Here is a 23,077-nt window from a genome sequence, read left to right as displayed (position 1 = left end):
GTTCAAGGTTGGGGAGAAGCATCGACGACAGCACACTTCAGTCTATCTGAATATAGTTGGACCCCGCTATTCGCGGGTGAAAAAAATGCGATCCGTTTCTCTATTCGCGGAAGTGTCCCGCAAATGCGTATTTTTTCTCTATTCGCTGCAGTGTTCTGCTAAATCGCGGTTATTTTTTTTCCTATTCATGCCAGTGTTCCACGAATTCGCGCTTTTTCAGGGGCACAAAAAAAGAATTGCACGAGCCGTTAGCTTCACATACGTTATTTATAAAGCCATGCATAAAGCAGCTAGCTGGACATACACAAAAAAAACATCTACGAGCATGACCTGCTTCTGCATTCATGGCTTTCGCAGCCGCAAATAATATCCGCTGTATAATCGAGAGCTTTGATCTGCATAACACATAACACGTTCCTCCAGCTGCATAACACATCCCCATGAGTTACTGTACAGAATGAAAACACCACAGTATCTATTGGTGCAATTAGCCGTCTCCCTTTTCCCCATCAAAACTGGCACGGCATGCATTCACGGATTTTCATCGACATTTGTGGGATTATCGCCATTTGCCTGCCATTTCCGGGACTTTAATCGACCATCGCAGATTATCGTCGACGTTCTCTGGATTTGTGCCTCACCATTCACGGATTTTCGTTACTTGGTAACGTATCTTCCCCCCCCCCCCCCCCCTTTTTCCATTGAAACAATGCCCCGCTATTCGCGGATTTTCCAGGAACGTATCCCCCGAGAATAGCGGCGGTCCCACGGTACAAGATCTACAATGTTAAAGTACAATTTGGTAAACGTACAACTAAAACCACAAGGGGAATTTAGAAAAAGGGATTAATGTACAGAATGACTTGAGACACACGCTGCATTGGCAATGGCCTAACCTCGAGGTGCTTTTGATACATGAACAATTGAAATTTCATCCGAAATAAAACCCTTGTACAGGTCTCGGCAGAAACCTCAACGTATCGAGACAACTATGCAAATCAAAAACATGCATGGGCAATTTTGTTTTTGGAAATATGACCAAATCTACTCTCGTCAAAAGCAGCAAACATGGTACCGTGGGTAAAGTCTCCAAATTAAAGATCTCATTTTATTTCCAGGAAATGACATTTTACCTCCCACACTCAAGCCGCAGTATATTTGTTTCTTTCTGCAGCACAAGGTTTTTCAAAAGCAAACAAAAAAAACGGTACAAATGAATAGTTTCCAATATCCAATCAACGATTTAACAGCACTTGGACAGTAAATCAAATGATACACCACACGTAGCGCGAATCGCAGGAAGTGGCGGTGCGTCGTTAAAAATTCACAGACTATAGACTAAACGACTGAGGATTACTTTTGGTGCTGATCGCGCCAAAAGGCGGGAGTGAAGGCCCACCATCTCAAGTCAGCGGGAGTAATAGACCAGTGTCTTTGGAAGCAGGAAGAAAAAAAAAGAAAAATATCAATGCTCAGCCTTTGTTAATTTGCAAAAAAATTTCCCCCTCACAGTCATCACTTCTTTTTTTTTTTTTTCATTATCAAACTCATAACCGGAAACAAAAAAGTAAAAGTCTGCAAATGGTACAGGACTGCAAATTGTACAGGAGCACGTGGTGGACAAACAAGCAAAGGGAAGTATTTTTTAAAAGACTGCAACCTGAACCTCAAGTGACAGTATGCACAATAGTCGAGGACAAAATCGCCAAATCAAGACCTGAAAGGAAATCAAGATGGAGAACCCCCCTCCCCCCCTCTCAAAACGGCAAACGATGAAGAATATCAAAACTGCAACATGAATGACCAACAGGTGAGAAAACAGGGAAAGGGAGAATGGAAAGCTTATGTACATACAAAAGTTCTACCATTCAAAAACTAAAACCAAGCTGTTCGGAACTCCGTGGAGATGCAGCACTGTCGACTCCATCCGAAGGTGGTCCCAAAAGCAACAAGGACTACCAAAGTTTAATCAAAAGTGGTCTTCCTGCCTTGCATGCCATCTCTAAAGCCTGGAGGGGAAATTGGGGGGCAAGTTGGTGCAATCAGCTCATGTCTTCAATAAAAGTATAAATGTTGTCTTGTAAGTCTGTCAATGTTGAGTGTGAACAAAGCAGCTCCCACACCAGCATTAGCGTCATTGTTTTAAATAAAGTAGCAACGGTACCCGCCCCATGGGCGGGGCTTCAATTTGGAAGCCCAAATGAAAAGGAAAAATATCAGAAATTGAAGGTTTTTTTTTTTTTTTAACGATTCATATAAACATCTGTTGAATCATATCACACGCAAATCATCAAAATCTAAAAAGTACATGGCGCCCATTTTGAAAAAAGATTGAATTCTGCAAAAAGGAAGCGGCCGCTACACTTGTTTCTCAGTCGCTTTGCACACGCTGCCATGTTACTTCGGAGCCGCACGTTTATATAGGAAGAGTTCGTCAGGAGTCGATCTACTCTCTCCTGGTACGTAGAATAAACAGTATTTGTAGAATTTCAACAAAAGCCACATCACTGTTCATATCGGTAAATATTATCCCATCGTGTTTGGAAAAACTGGAAAATTGGAAAACCAATATAGCCTATTTTACTCCCAGGGGTCCCAGGATTACCCACCCAAAATATCGTTGCGAGGGGTTGAGCCGTTTTGGGGGTACTTCCGAACGGACGGACATTTGGTGAATTATAGTCAGACATATCCAAAATATTGCTCCACACGCCAACTATAACCACAAAATAAATAAATAAAGCATTTTTGAAATTTCTCAACTACATTATCAAAGCGTACCTCCACCACGCCCTCGGCTGAAGCCGCCACCACCACCACCCCAGCTCCCTCCGCCCCTGCCTCCACGGAACCCACCACCTCGACCGCCACGGAAGCCGCCGCCACGACCACCACGACCACCCCGGCCGCGATCGCCGAAGCTTCCCCGGCCTCCGCGAGAACCACCGAATCCTCCTTGATCTCTGAACCCTCCTCGACCTCGAGAACTATCCGTTTTGGGTCGAGCCAAGTCTACGTAGATTTCCGAGCCATCAATCTCGGCTCCGTTCATGGCTTCCTTGGCGGCTTTGGCATCTTTGCTCATTTCAAAGTCCACGTAGCCAAACCTGGAAATAAGTGAGCAAACTGTCAATTTTAGTAACTTTGGGGAAAAAACTAAAAACCCCCAAAAAAAAAAATTAACAAATGAGCTTCAATAAGTAGCATGTGGCATTATTACGATAAGAAATGTCATTTTTCAGATCCACGTTCAAATCGAACATACCCTTTGGATAGGCCTGAATTGCGATCAGTGACAATCCGTACAGCGATTGATCCTTCAAAGGAATCAGACAGAGTATCCTCTGTCGTGTCGGTGCTCAGTCCACGCACAAACAACGTTTTGCTCTCCTCTGTTAGTGGAACAAAAATCCAATGAGACAAAATGCAGAGAATGTTGAGTAAAGCCGGCAAATGATCCGCATTCACATCAACTCACCTCCACCCTGCTGCCGAGGCAACGAGAACTCCAGTCGAATTTGACGCCCCTCGATCTCAGAACCATTTTGCGTTTCCAGAGCACTCTTGGCATCATCGACGTTGTCAAATTCCACGAAGGCCATCCTGTAGAATATCAAAGCCAAGTTTGAAAAGGTGGCACAGACAATTGCTTACCTTGTTACCCTCGCCAGGAGAGAGGGTACTGCATTCGAGACGTTTATTACTTGCGAAAGTCGAAGATTTTTCCAAGTATATTGGTTGGTCTTGTGTGTTATTCTATCTGTCTGTGTATGTCAGTCGCCTCCAGGTCACAATTTTCAACTGATCTTCATGAAACTTCACTAAATGGTAGAGTTCATCATAAGCAAGCCTATTGTTTTTGCGGTCAAAAGGTCAACATAGGCTAAAGGTTACCAAGTGATTGACTTGAAATTTTAAGGGGATTTGAATACCAGGTCACTGAATTAAACCACCAATTGTTTTTGAGGTAATCATAGCCCAACAATATATTTTAGGGATTTGTTAAGTGCCGTGCTAAGCACGAAATACAGTGCATTCAGAAAGTATTCAGACCCCTTCCCTTTTTCACATTTTGTTATGTTGCAGCCTTATGCTGAAATCAGCAGAGATTTTTTGTTGGCTTCCCCAGATTTGTGTCTCGTCACAATCCTGTCTCTGAGCTCTGCAGGCAGTTCCTTCGACCTCATGGCTTGGTTTTTGCTCTGATATGCATTGTCAGCTGTGAGACCTTATGAGTTGAATAGACAGGTGTGTGCCTTTCCAAATCATGTCCAATCAATTGAATTTACCACAGGTGAACTCGAATCAAGGTGTAAAAACATCTCAAAGATCAAGAGAAAGGGGAGGCACCTGAGCTAAATTTCAAGTGTCATAGCAAAGGGTATGAATACTTATGTCAATGTGATATTTCAGTTTTTTCTTTTTAATAAATTTGCAAAACTTTCTAAAATCCTGTTTTCTCTTTATCATTATGGGGTATTGAGTGTAGATTGATGAGGGAAAAAATGAATTTAAACTATTTCAGCAGAAGGCCGCAACATAACAAATGTGAAAAAGTGAAGGGGTCTGAATGCTTTCTGAATGCACTGTATATCTTGTTTTTGTTTGTTTGTCTGCACAGAATAAATATGATTTTCTCGGCAGCCGCCGGTCCAATTGTCAGGAAATCTTCACCATAGGTGTACCTCCCCCAGTATAATTTTTTTCATGATAATTATGAGGTCATAGGTCACGTGGTATGGGCGCCATCTTGGAAAAATCAAAAAAAAAAATGCACCTCTATCTCCAAAAGCACTGCATAGAAAAAGAAAGAAAGCCGTGGCTCTTTGTAAAGACCTCCCCATGGGAAATAACATTTTAATGACGTCCTAGGTGTCTCCATTATGACGTCATAATTCTACAAGCACAAACTTCATCCCATCAAGGTGAAATTTCTTGAGCGTCATCTGGGGATAAATTGGTGGAGAAAAAAAAATAATGACATCGGTCACGTGGTTCGGCCACCATATTTGTTTTACCGTAATACAAAATCCCTAAAAACCACGGCCTTGCCGAGGGTCTGCAATCCCCAATTGCTCTTTCCTGTTTGGTTTTTTTCACGCCTGTTTTGCCGTCTGTCTGAGCAGGATCTCAAAAAGTTGTGAACAGATCCGGACGAAACTTGGCGGACGTTAGATGTGTGACGAGGACGAATCGATTCGTTTTTGGTCAAGATCCGGATCAGATCATTTTAAATGATTCTTACCATTGGGAGGGGCAAAAACGATGTGCAGCACGATTTTCCTAAAGGTTGTGGGCGGATTCAGACGAAACTTGATGGACGAGTTGATTCGGGGACAAGAACAAGCTAATTCGATTTTGCTTCTTTTAGGTTATGTTTTCACACGTCTGTTTGTGCAGATATCTCAAAAATGGAGGGACGGATTCGATTTTCCTAAAAGTTGGGCGGATTCACACGAAACTTGGTGGGCGGGTTGGGTGTGTCACAAGGATGAATCGATTCAATTTTGGTGATGGTCCAGAGTTGGGGCCCATCATTTTTTAATTGATTCTTCACCGTTGAGAGATGGGGACAAAAACGATAATATAGCATGATGTCTCAAAAAAGTTGCGGCTGAGTTATGACAATTTGGTGGATGAGTTGGTTAGGTGACAAGAATAAGCAGATTAGATTTTGGTTCAGGTGCCAATCCAGATCCGGCTCATCAGTGGGATATAAAACGCAAACCAACCAGCCTGGCAGAGATATGCACTTCACCGAATTAGCTTCTAGTTTTTATTTATTTAAATAGTGTGACAGTGCTTTGCATGTTTTAATTATGCAAAGCTACCTGCACGAGTTGCAAGCACAAATAAAATAACCCACAACCAAGAAAAGGTCAGATGGTGCTCCATACGCACCCTCGACTGCGGCCCGTCTCCCGGTTCATTGGTATGCGGATATTCACAGCGCTCCCAAAAATCTCCTTCAGAGAGTCCTCGTTTGCATCGAAGGACAGGTTGTTAACGACGAGGGTCGATGATGGTGGAGGGGCTGATCTATTTCCACTCTGTTGTCCACGTCCTTCCTGACCTGCAGAGTCAAAGTAAGGGCAATCAGCACGTGGGCAACTTTAAGCTTGACCTGGAACCTCAAAAATGGCTTTCACCCTCAGCGCTCTCACCTCGCCCTCCAGTACTCTTATCCCCAACATAGTCTAAGACAAGTGCACGGCCATCCACCTGCATGCCCCGCATGTCCTTCAATGCTTGTTCGGCAACTTCTTCTGAAGGAAACTCCAAGAAGGCAAACCTGAAACCCAACGAATATGCTCAGATCATGTACATAAAGCATCAACAGACGAGACTAGTGTTAGACAGGCTGATCCACAAGATCCCTGGATACAAATCAAATAACTCAAACCCACCCGCGGCTCTGCCCATCTTTCATAGCAATGCGAACGGACATTGCAGACTCAAACGCCTCCTTCAGGGAATCCTCCGTTGTGTTGTAATCGAGATTCTTCACAAAAAGTGTCCTTTCATCACGTTCTGTAGAAGGCCAAAAAAAAGCAAAACAAATAATTCATGGAAATAAATGAGACAGGCAGTCTTCACGCCAAATTTGTAATAAATCACAGATTAGTACAAAGAAACCGAACTCGATACGTGGCACAAAATGAGCGGCCCATATAACTTTAACAAAACACTTCCCATCTTACCCTTCTTGTTGGCAACCATGTCCTTTTGCGCGGAACCAGACTTGTCCACTTTAATCTCGCTCCCCATAAGTTTGACCCCGTTGAATTCTAGTGACTTTGTAATGTCTTCCTCGCTTCCTACATCCACATATGCAAATCCCCTGTAGGGAACATGGGCAAACACAAGATTGAGACTCCGCATCATAAAGGCCAACCACACAAGGTTCAAACTCCGTGGGGGGGAACTGTACATTCAACAAACCTGGATCTTATGACACGGACGTCCTGGACAGAGACACCTTTCTTTGTGAAGAACTTCTCCAGGCCGTCATGCAACTCTTCGAGACTCTTTGAGGTGTTCAGGTTTCCGACAAATATTGTTAGTTCTGCAATGTACAATCGCCATACATCAAGCAGCGAAACGATTTCAATACAACCAGCCATGCGAGCAAAAGCAAAAGTAAACAAATTTTAGGTAAAGATCGACAACTTAAACTTGATTTTCACCATTAACAGACTGGATCAGGACTTGACTGTCTTAAGTCTCATCAAAAGAGATTCAGATCTTCATTAATCATCATATCCAGGTGGGTTTATCCCTACTCTTCCTCTTCATTTACAGACAGTGATGGGGCACTGACCTTCGGAGCGTGGCTTCTTAGCTACAGGACTCGCTTCGGAGGCACCTTTCTTCCTCTTGCCGAGAATAGCCGTTTCTGTAATAAAAAAAACAAGAAACAAAAAAACCCGTAGTACTTTACCTCTTCGGCAGTGAAAACTCTTGACCCATGTGCATCGGCACATGCCCTTATACTTGACCCATCAAGCTTGGCCAATTTTGCACACGTTGGTTGCATCACATACACCTCACAACCACTATTTAACCCACAACCTTCCAGCATTTAGCATTCAGCTAAACTACTTCAAAATAAAAATAAAAATAATAAATAAATTATATATATACACAAAGAATTAAGTTAAGCACCCCCTAATATATATTCTTTGTGTATATGTATACATTGGCATATATTCTAAGGTATGTGAGATCAAATAATGATTGGTATGACATTAGCAATTATCCATTGATGAAATTGAGTGATCAAAGTGAAAAAAAGTGATTGGTTGAGTCAGTGATCCGATCACGTGGGTCCTACACACGTTATTGACGCAAAGATCGCTAGAGGTCTTCTCAGAACAATGACTGTACGTTAGAAAACATAAACGTCATCCACACTGTCCGTGATGGACCTATAGCTCCATACTTAAATTGAGGTGAAAATATGCCTAAAATTCCCAAAAAATTTCACCTTAAATTATTCAGAATAAAATATTGAAAACGGCATGATGGTTATGTTTTTATGTGACCATAATATCACTTCTCCAGAAAATATAGCAATATCATGGGTATCTTACACTGTTTTGACGACAACAAACTTGTAATGTGCGAGGTTGTAAAAAAACGGGGGGGGTGCTTAACTTAATTCTTTGTGTATATATATATCTATGACTTGCATACCTTCATTCCCTTCTTCATCATCATCATCATCATCATCGTCTTCTTCGTCATCATCATCTTCGTCATCGTCGTCTTCGTCATCATCTTCTGACTCTTTGGCCGTAGCCAGACCACCTTTAACCTTGGGTGTTGCCACCGGAGTTACATCCATATCTTCTTCTTCATCCTCTTCATCATCATCGTCGTCGTCGTCTTCATCGTCATCGTCGTCGTCATCATCCTTCTTTGCTGCGGGTTTCCCCAATTTTTTTGCTGGCGCACCTTTTTGCATCTTGCCAGATGGAACACGCTCATCCTCAGACTCATCTGCAGAGGATAAACGAGCAAATGAGTTGAACAAGCGCCGATGCAACTTAAGTCACTGAAGTCGCAGCAAATCGCATGACTGCTAAACACAGGTCCATATGTACGATTCCATTTTAGGGGGCAAGGGGGGGGGACTGGGGGAACTAATAAGGAAGTAAAAACCCCAGGCCTGGAAGGAGGAACGAGTGTCCTTTTTAGACGTCTTTAAAGTGTAAATATTCGAATAAAACGAACATTTACACAAACGAATTTCTTGTATAAAAACACTTTACCAATGGAGAAATAGTGAAGGGAATTTTTTTTTTTTTTGTATACTGAATCGAGGCTCGTGAAAGAGCTAACATTTATTTCACAAACAAATCAACTAGACAAACAAAATATATAAAAAGAGGGAGCGGAAGACAAGATGGGGAGAGAAGGGGAAGCACACAAACATAACATTTGACGTGAAGTTTTTTTTGAATGAAATAACCAATGCTTACCATCCTCCTCTTCCTCATCATCTTCGTCGTCTTCCTCCTCATCATCATCATCATCATCATCTGGCTGAGCTTTTGCAACGGGTGTAGATTTTGCAGGTGTACCCTTTTTGGCAGGTGCGGCAGCCTTTGCAGGTGTAGCCTTCTTTGCTGGTGTGGCCTTCTTCGCAGGTGTTGCAGCCTTCGCAGGTGTTGCCTTCTTTGCTGGAGGGGCAGCCTTCTTCGCTGAAGCAGGTCTCTTTGCTGGAGTGGCATTTTTTGCAGGAGCAACTTCTGAGGAGCAAAGTTGTCAGGGGTAAAGATTTGTTAAAGCTTGATTACAATGTTTAAAGGTCATGGGTATAAAGTTGTATAAATACATTTTTCCAAATTTGGATTCAAACTTTTCCCAAATATATAATGCATAAGCTATAGCCAAAAAAAATTATATATTCTGCCAACAAATTTGGTTAACATAACAGCAGACAACTACCTCAGCAGGAAGAGAGGAATAAATAGATCGTTTTGCAACAATTTTGTCAAAATTTGTTTTAAAGAATCTACAGTACTTGGATATGAAATTCACAAAACAAAATATGCATCCATGACTTCAATATGAACAGGTTGAGATGCGACAGAAAACCACCAAAAAATAGCCCCGTGGGAGAGTGACGGTTATGCCTCCAAGCAAGCGAGTTTCAGAGAACAAATTTTGGGGGGGAAAAAAAAAAAAATTATCAGAATTTAGGATGAAGGAGGTGGATACAGATGAGGAGCGCAACTTAAGATTAAGGGCATGACCAGTTTGGTCTGGATCCGATTGCTTTATGAGCAAGTTTTTTTTGAATGAAATAACCAAATTTGGGGCAAACTCTCACTTTTACCCCATTTATCGGGGGAATCAGGATGGGGAGGCCGTACTGTTTGTTCCCAATGAACCCAATGAGGCCGTACTGTTCTGTTGTATCGTACTAGATTTGGTCCATATCAGTCATGTAATTTAGTTTGTGAGGAAAATACGTTTTAGTGAATATTAAGGATTTGGGGTCGGAGGCCATGACCCCTTTACAGGGGAGATATGTCCATGGGGAGCACAACTTAAAAGGAAAACCCAAATGCTCAAACCACCTTGACACTAATCTATCCCTTGATGTCCAACAAAATACAATCTGGGACAAAATAAGTTTTAAAAAAAGAAAAAAAAGGCAACTTAATGTTTTACCATTTTTGTCACAACTACTTTACCATACATTTAAAAAAAAAATAATAATAAATAATAGAACGACACTTCGACATCATGACGTCGACAGATATGCCTGCGCCCACATTATTTCATCATTATTATACTTTGAAGTTCTTTGAAGTAGAAATAATTTTTCATCATTTGAAGTAATACCAAATTTCCTCAAAATCCCATCACTTGTTCACATGTTGGTGTGGTAACAAATGTTACCGTGGCAACATAAATGCAACAAATGTGACTGGCTCTGGCAAAAGCAGACCACTTGGGGGCAAAATGCAAAATTGAGATTTTGATATCTGATTCCCCATGCTTTTCTCTTTCATTTGATATATACATTATGTTAATTGGATGAAAATTAACCAAGTTATGGTATTTTAATGACAATTATATTTTTGTTTAAACAATGGAGATAATTAGGTTCAAAGTTCACAATACAGTTCACATGCACAAAAAATGTGCACACGTAGAGCTTTTCATTCATACCAAACATGTATGCCAGGGATCTCCTTCGAATTACGATGTGTGGCTCGATGCGTGGCTCGTAGCAAAACATCGAAATTCCGTGATCTTTGTCACTTTGAGCACATTTTGAGAATGACATTTTAGCTTCTTTGTCGAATTTCACAACTTTTCTGTTGTTTCTTGGAAAAAAAATTGGTGCATAATAATCTAGAGAGGTTACTCTTTCTATCCATATAAAAATCTCAATTTGGTCCCTGTGGTCATATTTTGACTCTCTTCGGCTTTTTCTTACTAAGAGAAATGCCGACAAGTCTGGTTTTGCCAGAGCGCGTCACAAATGTTGGCGTGGCAACTTAAAATGACCTCTGACCTTTCGACTCCAAAATCTAATCAGTTCATTTTTGCATCACACATACTTTTTTTTTTTTTTTTTGTATACTGAATCGAGGCTCGTGAAAGAGCTAACATTTATTTCACAAACAAATCAAACAGACAAACAAAATATATAAAAAGAGGGAGCGGAAGACAAGATGGGGAGAGAAGGGGAAGCACACAAACACAACATTTGAGAGCAGGGAGATGTGTGGGAGGGAGAGGGCTTGGGGGGAGGAGGCGTGGAAAGGGGGGCGGGGGGTGGGAGAAGTATAAAACACAAGGACACCAAGGACTTCCAGGACAGAAGTTGGTATATCAAAAAAGTGGATTTGGGGTGAAATTAGCGGGGATAGAAAAGATCAAGGTTTTGGATGGGGGAAGATAAGAGATGGTGGTGAACAGCTGTTTTAAAGACCTGGAGGGTGGAGTGGGATTGAAGAGAGCGAGGGAGTTTGTTCCAGAGGCGGGAGAAAAGAGGAATGAAAGAGTGAAGGTGAGCAGAGAGTCTTGATTTTGGCAGTTTAACCATAAGAGGGTTGCAGGCAGATCTTGGGCGACCTGTAGGAATATTTGGGGGACAGAGCCCAGAGAGAGCTGGGGGGGGGGGGGGGGGGCAAGGCCAGAGATGAGTCGGTAGAAGACGGAAAGACCACCAACCTGCCTGCGGTGATTGAGTGAAAGGCCCTTGGAGTTAGCTTCATCGTGGGAGATTCCAATGATTCTGAACGCTTTGGTTTCAACAGCGTGAAGACGAGCTAGGTATTAGGCAGGAGCACCATCCCAGAGGGGAGAGCAGTATTCCATTGAGCTGCGGATGAAAGCCTTGTATGTGGTGAGGAGCTCAGGTGTGCCAAGGAAGGACTTCGCACGACGGAGGATGCCCAGTCGGCGACTGGCTTTGGAGGCCAGATTTGAAATGTGGTTTTGCCCAGGAAAGATCATGGCAGATAGTGAGACCAATAGCAGATAGGGTGTGGGTGACAGGAAGAGGGGCGTAAATTCCGTGTAAATGTGTACTTATTCCAAGTTTGTTCAAAATCCCATCACTGGTTCACGAGTTGGTGCGGCAACATAATTTTTACTTAACATGACCTCTGATCGTTGACCTCGACCCCAAAATCCAATCAGTTGATCTTCACATAATTATATGTAACTGCACCAAGTTTGAATTAGATCCCTTCAGCCGTTATCAAGTTAGACTGTGACCTTTGACCCCAAAACGTAATCAGTTCATCTTGTTGGCCGTGGTCTCATTCGAGGGTGTGGGCGACAGGAAGAGGGGCGTAAATTCCGTGTAAATGTGTACCGTGTAGCTCCACCTGGTGATGGTGGCAGAAAGTATTACAATTTCCTTTTTTACCTGTGCAACAGAGGTTATGAAAGCCCCCCCACCCCCCTAAAGATGTATATGTAGTATATATTTCCCCTCCCTCTTCCCCTCTCCTTCCCCATCCCTCTAAAATAAATAAATCTAAAAATAATTTTCTAATTAAAAAAAAAGAAAGGGAAAAATTATTTATGCAATCATTTTATAAAATTAAACATCTCAATATCGTTTGGGTGCGTTTTGCATAACGTCTTGTTCATAAAACTGAACCCTGCTAGAAACATCAAAATACCAACCTTCAACCTCATCTTCCTCGTCATCTTCCTCGTCATCATCTTCATCCTCGTCATCATCATCATCATCATCATCCATTTTCTGTGCCATGGCTTGACTTTTATTTCCCTTCACGGTTTTCTTCATATTTGTAGCCTCCTCCTCCTCCTCAGACTCATCTGCAGAATAAATGACGGGTGGGGGGGGGGGGGGAAGGGAGGGATTACAATTTTTTTCTTCAAAAAACAAAACAAAACAAATTTCTGGTGTGTGTGTGTGTATGTGTATGTGTGTGTGTGTGTGTGTGTGTGTGTGTGTGTGTGTGTGTGTGTGTGTGTGTGTGTGTGTGTGTGTGTGTGTGTGTGTGTGTGTGTGTGTGTGTGTGTGTGTGTGTGTGTGTGTGTGTGTGTGTGTGTGTGTGTGTGTGTGAGCGTATATATATATTATATATATATACTTCCTCAAAGTAAAGCAAGGCCTCCACCCGGAAGGTACAATCTCACCATCATCCTCGTCATCCTCTTCGTCGTCGTCGTCATCATCATCCTTACTTGGATGCACCTTTGTTGATGCAGCCCGACCTTGCCCTTTGGCTCCCCCCTTTACTGGGGTCCGAGCTGGAACCTTTTTTGCTGGAGTAACTTTAGCAGGCGAGTCTGAAACATACCAAATAAACAAACAGGTGACACTTCTTTTTTCATGAATCTGTGTTCAGTGAGGTTATGCTGACGTAACCTAAAGACCCATCCTATAAAGGTAAAAGTAAATCATTACAAAAAAAAACAACCACTTATTGTGCATTTTGGCAAAAGTTCAACCTTCCCAGGAACTGTCAATCCCACAAGTGGCGGGCTTTTTCAGGATCCAACCCTTCCAGGATGTGATACCAATTGTTTTTGTTCAGATTATTGTTATTTTTGTTCCTTACGATTTTTTCCAGTGTTTGCAGGTTTATTCCCTTTTAAATGCATTTTCTCGGCAACCATTGGTCCGATTGACACAAAATTTCCATGGGAGCATGCGTCTACTCATGCACAATTTTTAAAAAATTATTACGCCATAGGGCATGGGCGCCATCTTGGAAAAACTGTGCGTCTATCTCCGAAACCACTCGATGGAATAAATTTAAACATAGCTCATTGTAAAGTAATCCACATGGGGAATAAGTGTTAATCATGTCATTGATGCCTTCATTATGACGTCACAACTTCACAAATAAAATGTGTTTTTTTATGGATATCACCCCAGACAAGGCATGGAGCCACTCTAGGTAAGGGGCTAAAATGCAATCAGTTTGAAATTTGAGAAGTGTTCGATGCGACATAAGAGGAGAATGTAAATCAATGATGTCATAGGTCATGTGGTTTGGCAGCCATATTAGATTGAACGTTAATTAAATAAATAAATAAAAAATTATATATATATTTAAAAGCACTTTCAAATTAAACTTCTCCAGAACGGCTGACCATATCGATGCGATACTGCATGAACATAACCTACTGGACTTGGGGAATATAAGGTATAAATTTTAACCTTAGGTCACATGGTCTAGCAGGTATGTTTTTTGTTTTTTTTCAAGACTAAACCTTTAAAATTCAACTCCTCCAGAAAGATTTGACAGGTCGAGTGGAAACTTCACACATGTTCCCCAAACCTTGGGGATACCAGGGTGTTTTTGAAAAAGAATGTTTGCATGTTCATATATTACTTTAAAGGGCAATTAAAATTTGGCTTCTACATACAGCAGGTCAGTGCGTTTTTTAATATATATACAGCAGGTCAGTGCGACTTAATCGGACTGGAGTGATTGGCTGGTAAGTGGTTCAGTGTTAGTTATAGTCAACTAAAGATATATATATATATATATATATATAAAGATACATTTGCACCTACATGAGAACACTTCAAAATCGAGACTCCTTTTAACGCTGTGTTGCTTCGACACAATTATCAGTCAAAAACATCCAAAATAAGGCACGAAAAAGGTCAATCCCAAAAAAAAAATTAAGCTAAAAAGGCCCCCGCCCCTCACCAAAGTCTACAACAAGACGTGTTGCAAATTTATTGTCTTTAAACAAACAATCCCTTTTCAAAGTGACCAACATGACCAGGAAGTGGTACACAGCATTGCAAACCAAATTTATTCAGTGAAATCTGCAGGCCGCCTGAAGGCGACAGTGCAGCCTGGATGGTATGGATGCCAGGTATGGATGCTCACATACCATTTGCCACACTCTTGTTGGCAACAGCTTTAAGCATGTTCCCAGCTGGCGATTTAGCAGTCATCTGTGGAGAGTAAAAAAAACAGCAAAAGTAAACAGATTGTTCACAACTTCATAAAGTTGTTCAAGAATGTTTATATAACACTCCCACTGTCCCTGGGAGTGGCTTGGGGGGAGCAAATATATGTTGTACCATGGCTAGTATTCGCAGCCCATTTCCAGCAGGGGTCAGTAAACCACAGTCATGCATTGGCAAAAATCGCAAGGTCATGCATAGATACATGCAGACATCACTCAAGGAAGCTTTCTGGAACCACACCTGTTGTACATCAGTGGCCTCTCCATCACTCAAAAATCCATTATCATTTTGTGAAAAACACCCCCTGCCAATGTGGATCATTCTTCATTGGCGATCTCAGAGAAAACAAGTCATCTACTAGGAATAAGCCTGAATGCAGGAGAGGCCCACATTCCCTTCGCCTCCCCCCCCCCCCCCCCCCCAATCAATAAAGACCTGGTGGCAAAACCTCAATTAACTTCTGCATTCAGTCGCTGGGAGGGTTTCTGGAGCTCCTGGACCTCACACCTGTCTTGAGCAGATTGTATCTCCAGAGACAACCAAGGTCTCCGAATTCCCAAAGCCAAGCATCGTGCAAGATGGTTCCCTCTGTGGACTTGCACCGTTTCCTACATTGCGGTGGGGTCAACAGCTCGTAGCATCTCACGACCCCATCTGATACGTTTGAGGTGCTCAATTTGACGTGGAATGACGCACAGGGTTGGTGGACCTTCACCACATGTTCTGACCTCCGTCAAGCTGGTTACCCTTCACTCTATTGCTCTGCTCTCCCACGAGCCTCAAGACACCTGCATTTTAAAAAGAGTGTACGTAAAGTCCTGGTTGTGAAACCTTGAACTTTTAGAACTTTTGATGTGCACGTGATAGAAAAACTATGAATGGCATATCAAAGAATAATTCATCAAGTTTTAACTTTATAAATGTTAATGCCACAATTACCCTGGGTTTCTTGACCAGTTGACATTCTCTAATCGCATCGACTCCCACATCAATGGTAAAGTTTGTGGGACAGAGAAACGTTATAAAAGCTCAACGTTGCACAAGGACTTTTATGGACACCGTGTACGCAAGATTTGAACCTGGGTTCATGGAATCGCAAGATTTGAACCTGGGTTCATGGAATCGCAAGATTTGAACCTGGGTTCATGGAATCGCAAGATTTGAACCTGGGTTCATGGAATCGCAAGATTTGAACCTGGGTTCATGGAATCGCAAGATTTGAACATGGGTTCATGGAATCGCAAGATTTGAACCTGGGTTCATGGAATCGCAAGATTTGAACCTGTGTTCATGGAATCGCAAGATTTGAACCTGGGTTCATGGAATCGCAAGATTTGAACCTGGGTTCATGGAATCGCAAGATTTGAACCTGGGTTCATGGAATCGCAAGATTTGAACCTGGGTTCATGGAATCGCAAGATTTGAACCTGGGTTCATGGAATCGCAAGATTTGAACCTGGGTTCATGGAATCGCAAGATTTGAACCTGGGTTCATGGAATCGCAAGATTTGAACCTGGGTTCATGGAATCGCAAGATTTGAACCTGGGTTCATGGAATCGCAAGATTTGAACCTGTGTTCATGGAATCGCAAGATTTGAACCTGGGTTCATGGAATCGCAAGATTTGAACCTGGGTTCATGGAATCGCAAGATTTGAACCTGGGTTCATGGAATCGCAAGATTTGAACCTGGGTTCATGGAATCGCAAGATTTGAACCTGGGTTCATGGAATCGCAAGATTTGAACCTGGGTTCATGGAATCGCAAGATACGCATCGAGATGGGAACACCAAAAATGCAACCAAATTTTTCATTCTTAAACCGGTCTACAAAGCATGCATTTTCTGCCCAAATTATACTGCATCGAAAGAGGCTGTCTACATATTACATACATCACGACTACTTTACGATCTCCAATTATTATTTGGGGGGTATAATAATCACCTTTAGATTGGGGGGTATGCTGGGGTTTTTTTGCCCAAGTAATTCACCAACTGGATGGCAGGGCCTCAGAAGACCGAAGGCCGTTTCAGGCAAGAATTTGCCGAAGGCCGGCGATAGGTCACCTGCTGTTCACGAAAAACGGTGGAATCTTTAAACATCGAGCAGCCGATGGTAGCAGACAGAACACCGCGTGGAACGTCCACCGGAGGTGCTGATGCCCAACACTGTGGGCGGTGGAGTATCTGAAATTGCATGACATTCCAGGCCTGGAAAAAGTTTTGTTAAATTCCAGGACATTCCAATGACCCTTACGAACCCTGTCATAGTCACGAACGTTGGGATTCGAACCTGGGCTGGAGAAGCCCCCCCCCCCCCCCTAGGAATTGTCACTCAAGGGTGGGGGCAAAATGGACAAGAGACCTGCATATTGAACACGAGATCCTTATGATGGTCAAAAGTGAGATTCCCTGAAAACGTGCACAACTAGGCTAAATGAACATTAGTAAGAGACTATCCTCGACTTGTCATACCCATTTTAAATCATCTTAACGCATTACGTCACTGCACATGACCAATCACAGGAGAGGATTCCGCCGGATATAAAATTATAATGAAGTCCATGATGGCAATGCCACGTGGTATACAAACCATTCCTCGTATCCTTCCTGGCGGGTGCACGTGTCGTCGGTTCAGGCTTTAAATAATGTACATAATCGAGAAAATACATTCCACATTCATGAACTGAGTTTAGTTAGTTTTATTTAATTAAAAGGGAGAAATGAAAACCCCCAACCCCGAAATTTATCCACGAGGGAAGCGGGTCTCACCTTGGGGGTTGCGACCTTCTTGGGAGTTGCGTTCTTCTGACCTGCCTAAAACGTACCCACACAGCAAGGTGATCATCTAGAGTTAATAATCCCCGAATACATAGACTACTCTACAGCTGGAGCATCGGGAATCGACATGGGCAAAATTAAATTATTAAACTACACACGTCGAAACCGACTGGGACACGAAACACGGCGCTTTTAATCGGACATTACTTCGAAAAAGCAAAAAAAAAGTTTAAACTAAATGGATGCGGGATCAAGCACGTGGGTCGCGCGCGCCGAACACGTGGGTCTCCTGAGCCGTACGCACACGGGGCCATGCAGACGTAACAAAGCGCGGGAGGAACGCGCAGCAAGAATCAAAAGTACCACAGAAAAATATAAACGATGAAGCAAAATAAAACTTAAAATGATCCAATCGAGAAAAAAAAACTCCGGTCCGACAAGGAGAGGAGGAAAAAAACGGGAATCAATGCGCCATTTGCATGCGTGAGGCGGCCTATGTCTAGGCCCAAGCCCAGGCCAGCCGCATGGCGTCGATAGTATTTGCGCTACATTACTCACCTTAACCATTGCTGCGATCGTTGGTGCGAAAGCGGAAGTTTAAAGAAAAAGAATAGCAAGAAGAAGGAAGGTCTTTCGGCGCTGCCTGAATAATGGAGCTGTGAGGTCGATGAGCGGGAGCGCAGATTACAAACGAGCTACCAGAGTGGCGTCCCGTGGAAAGAGCGATAACGCGCATGCGCAGAACTGAAATACGTTGAGCCCTTTGGTCAGGAACGGAATTACGCAAACACGTTGGGCATGCTCGTCAAAGCGTAAGCGGATGTTTGATATGACGTAACTGCGTTGTAAACCATCGTTCGCTTCAGAAACGTGAGTGACGTCATAATGTGGCCCTTTTCGATTGGCTGATTGAACGTGAAACTTTAAGGCAGGAGAAGACCATTTGGACCATCGTGGCTGTGCTACATCAACACCACCACAGTTTTTCTCGAATATTTACACAACAAACTTGTTGTTTCGAGGCGTGACGAAACACCGGAACTGGTGATATGAACCCAAAGAGCAAAACATTAAGTTAATGTGCAAAAAGAAAGATAATATTTTCAAAACTAAAAAATTTCAATCAGCATTCAGAACTCGAGCACAAATAAAAGGGATACAGGTGAGCTCTCCTGTGTTGGAGAACAATGGGTGACAACGTTGCAGCAAGAGGGAGAGGAAGGGAAGGGTGAGAATGTCTTTCCCTCGCGGTCCCCATGTGCTGATTTTGTCTTTCCCTCGCGGTCCCCATGTACTGTCTTTGTCTTTCCCTCGCGGTCCCTCTGTACTGTCTTTGTCTTTCCCTCGCGGTCCCCATGTGCTGATTTTCTTTCCCTCGCGGTCCCCATGTACTGTCTTTGTCTTTCCCTCGCGGTCCCCCTGTACTGTCTTTGTCTTTCCCTCGCGGTCCCCATGTGCTGTCTTTGTCTTTCCCTCACGGTCCCCATGTGCTGTCTTTGTCTTTCCCTCGTGGTCCCCATGTGCTGTCTTTGTCTTTCCCTCGTGGTCCCCATGTGCTGTCTTTGTCTTTCCCTCGCGGTCCCCATGTGCTGTCTTTGTCTTTCCCTCGTGGTCCCACTGTACTGTCTTTGTCTTTCCCTCGTGGTCCCACTGTACTGTCTTTGTCTTTCCCTCGTGGTCCCCCTGTGCTGTCTTTGTCTTTCCCTCGTGGTCCCCATGTGCTGTCTTTCCCTCGCGGTTGTCAGCTCTTTCACGAGCCTCGATTCAGTATAGAAAAAAAAAAAAAAAAAAAAAAAATGATGGGAGGTTGAGGAAGAAGATCAAGGAGGGCAAATATTTCAGAGGAATTCCGGGCGACGTTCGTTGACCATGGTTTGACCCTGAGGGAGGCCAGGCCCAGAGTGCAGCCAGAACTGAGCTGCTTCACGGTAGCTTCTGTTACCCGGACGTTCAGACATGAGAATAGGTACACAACCGCTCAAAACGTTTCGAACACCTCAATTTTTCGAGTTTTTATTGAAATTTACGCAGTTTAATGTCTCAATGTACTCTGAAATTAAGTATAGAACAAATAAACAATCAGAGATAAAAAAGAAATCATAGAATCATTTTGTTTAACAAAATTTAATTTAAATTTTTGCCTCAGCAAAGTAACCACCTTTTGCAGATATAACCGCCGAACACACTCGTGGCATTCTTTCTACAACGGAAATCAAATATGTTCGGGAAGTTCTTCCCAACACTGTTGCAGAAGTTCCCACAAATGTGTTGCTCTTGTAGGTTGCTTTGCTTTCACTCTTCTGCCCAGTTCATCCCAAACCAGCTCGATGGGGTTTAAGTCTGGAGACTGTGATGGCCATTCCATGATTTGAAGCCTACCGTCTTGTTCTTTTCCTCGAAGGTAGTTTTGACATAGCCTGGAGGTGTGTTTAGGGTCATTATCTTGCTGTAGGATGAACCCTTGACCAACTAGGCGCATACCAGAGGGTATTGCATGGTGCTGCAAAATGCTGTGGTAGCCCTTTTGGTTCAGGGTGCCAGTCACTCTGTGCAGTCACCGACTCTGGATCCAGCAAAAGAGCCCCAGACCATCACGCTTCGTCCTCCATGTTTGACAGTTGGTGTCACACACTGAGGAACCATCCTATCGCCTACTCGATGGCGTACAAAAACCCTGCGTGATGAACCAAAGATTTCAAATTTCGATTCATCGGTCCATAAGACCTTCTTCCAGTCTTCAGTAGTCCACTGGCGGTGCTTCATGGCCCAGGCAAGCCTCTTTTTCTTATTTTGCCATCTTAGCAATGGCTTTCTTACTGCCACTCGACCTGTCAAACCTGCAGCTTGAAGTCTTCTCTTCACAGTTGAAACTGAGACTTGCTTACTTCGACCAGTGTTAAGCTGTGCTTGAAGCTGTTGTCCTGTGAGCCGCCTATCACACATGCTGTTGACTCTCAGAAACTTGTCTTCTGATTCTGTTGTGGCTTTGGGTCTGCCAGACCTCTTCCTGTCAGAGTTTCCTCCAGTTTCCAATATACTACTTCCTGCAATGCAATATTGTCCAAATAATGCTTCAGAGGGTGTAATAACAGTCTGTTCCAATACTGCTTTTATACAGACAGGGGAGGGGGTTTGTAATCAAGTAATCAAGAGAGGTTGGGACACCTGTAGGAATTGTTTGCATCAACTTTCAAGGCTTAATTTACTTACTTTGCTGCAGAACAGCTGTAAGCTGTTAACCCATTACTTGTTCCCTGAAGAACGCCTTTTTTTTTTTTACAATATACAGACTTGGCATTTAATATGGAATATTTTTTTGTGGGGGTGAACTTACTTTTCAAGATGACTTAGAACCAAAAGGTCATTGGAATTATGTTGAAATTATTCTAGATTTTGTTAATGTGACCTTTAAAAGAAACAAAAACAACACTTGACATTTTGAAGCAAATAAATTGATCCTTGAAAGTGATGTAAACTGATATCGAACTCAATTCACGGACAGTACTGTGTTAAACTTCTGTACGTTTTCCAGAAGTATCTCTTTATTTTGCACATTAGCCAAAAAAAATTTCAACAAAAACAAAAGCTAAATTATGACTGGGATTACGGACAGTAAAATTACAGTTCAGTACTTCGTGTAACCCCCACGAGCATTCAGGAGAGCATGTACACGTCGAGGCATGCTGTTCACGAGATTTGCCAAGGTTTGGACAGGAATCGCTTGCCATGCAGTTACAATAGTCTGCTGCAATTCACGCACAGAGGTAGGCTGCTGGTCCAAGTTGTCGATTTGACGCGTTAATTCTGCCCACAAGTTCTCAATCGGATTCATATCCAGGGACATGACAGGCCACTCCATATGCTCCACACCATGGTCAGTAAGAGAGTGTTGGATCATGCGAGCACGATGAGGCCGTGCATTGTCATCTTGGAAGACAAAGTTTCCTCGAAAGGCTGCACGAGCAAATGGAAGCAATGTTTCTTCCAGAATGACCCTGTACTTGAACTGGTTCAGGTTTCCATTCAGAACAACCAGGTCAGTTTTGCCCCCTGCATGAAAAGCAGCCCAAACGGTCACCCCACCACCTCCAGCTTGGACTCTTGGCACTATACAATCTTCGTTGTGGGCTTCATGCACTTGTCTGTGCACTCGGATGTGGCCATCTTGCCGATAGACCAGAAATCTAGACTCGTCACTGAAGGTCACGTGATTCCAGTGTCCTGGCTGCCATTGACGGTGCTCTCTGGCCCACTGCAATCGGCGCTGGCTGTGTTGCCTGGTCAGGCATGGCTTTCTCAGGGGACGCCTGGCATGATAGCCTGCTTGAACCAGTCGTTGGTTGACTAGCCTTCTGGATACAGGCACATTTGTCAGTTGCTGCCACTCAGCCCTAAGCCGATTAGCTGACTTGGTACGGCCATTGCGGACTAACCGGTGCTGCTAGCGATAATCTCTCCTTGTGGTTCTGCGTGGACGTCCTGGCCTCGGTATTGGAGTAGGGACACCCCTCTGAGCATTTCGTTTCAGGATCTTTGACACCTGACCTTGAGTGATGCCATACTGCCGAGCAATAGCACGCTGTTTCATGCCAGAATTTCGTATAGCCACCACTCCATGACAAACAGCAATGTCAAGTTGACGGACCCTCTCCAGAGGAAGCCGCAATAACTTTTGTAGACGTGCAGCAGTTGTTTTCCACTAATACAGAACGCAACAACCTTTATATACCCGATTGTGAAGCCAATCGTCAAATGTACCTGTCCTTACATTTTGTCACGCCACCTGTGATATAATCCTGTTATTGACTTCTTGCTGCGAAAGACAATCAGTGACATGGTTCTTTCAACAAAGACATCACCGAAGGGTAAAATAAACTCACCAGATTGATATACTGAGTTCAGAAAGTAAACCCAATTCAAGAAAAAAAAATATTCCATATTAAATGCCAAGTTTGTAATTGTGCAATTTACGTTATTTTCCCGTTTATGCTAACCTAAACTTTTTTTAAACCTCGAGCAGTTTACTGCTTGCCTTTGTACCATTTCAGGTTATTCACTGGACTTGAATTGCTTAAATATCAATAAAAACTCGAAAAATTGAGGTGTTCTAAAACTTTGGACCGGCAGTGTAATTAAAAAATGGAGTAATCTACTTTCTACTCTGCTGTTATTTACTGTAACATATTTTTATGGTTTCGCAATAAAAGATACCTCCTCCAGTTAATTACACGACAACATGTAGCCTGCAGTAGTCAGTTATTTCTTATTTAATGTAAAGATTAGCTCCCTTCCCATTGTGTAGGAATCAAAGCAGATATGCGTGTTGAGTTAGGCAGGATTCCAACCCCTCGTATGGT

The 23,077-nt window shown here is 43.0% G+C and overlaps 1 protein-coding gene and 1 non-coding gene across 4 annotated transcripts; both read right to left on the bottom strand.

Moving 5' to 3' along the window:
- Positions 1-1,081: 1,081 nt before the first annotated feature.
- On the bottom strand, positions 1,082-18,476 carry NCL (nucleolin). Of its 3 annotated transcripts, none has more exons than XM_068112048.2 (17): positions 18,279-18,471; positions 17,712-17,756; positions 14,863-14,926; positions 13,144-13,296; positions 12,664-12,819; positions 8,985-9,254; positions 8,197-8,502; positions 7,322-7,396; positions 6,943-7,066; positions 6,702-6,841; positions 6,408-6,531; positions 6,165-6,292; positions 5,902-6,073; positions 3,479-3,603; positions 3,266-3,392; positions 2,782-3,107; positions 1,082-2,009 (listed from the first exon to the last, which is right to left on the bottom strand). In XM_068112048.2, the coding sequence occupies exons 1-17, from the start codon at positions 18,285-18,287 to the stop codon at positions 1,966-1,968; spliced, it is 2,388 nt and encodes a 795-aa protein (XP_067968149.2). In that variant the 5' UTR covers positions 18,288-18,471; the 3' UTR covers positions 1,082-1,965. The 3 variants fall into 3 exon arrangements, with proteins under 3 accessions (XP_067968149.2, XP_067968151.2, XP_067968152.2); XM_068112050.2 differs by having other exon boundaries at positions 8,985-9,251; positions 18,279-18,441; XM_068112051.2 differs by lacking the exon at positions 17,712-17,756 and having other exon boundaries at positions 18,279-18,476.
- Positions 7,198-7,266, bottom strand: LOC137426336 (small nucleolar RNA SNORD20). The gene has a single exon (XR_010984293.1). It is a non-coding gene; the product is annotated as a small nucleolar RNA SNORD20 (small nucleolar RNA).
- Positions 18,477-23,077: the final 4,601 nt, after the last annotated feature.

The sequence above is a fragment of the Myxine glutinosa genome, chromosome 4 (genome assembly GCF_964187855.1).
Source record: "Myxine glutinosa chromosome 4, kmMyxGlut1.1, whole genome shotgun sequence".
NCBI lineage: Eukaryota > Metazoa > Chordata > Myxini > Myxiniformes > Myxinidae > Myxine > Myxine glutinosa.
The sequence above is the reverse complement of the archived record's forward strand: the minus strand, read 5'-3'. Positions and strand labels throughout refer to the sequence as shown.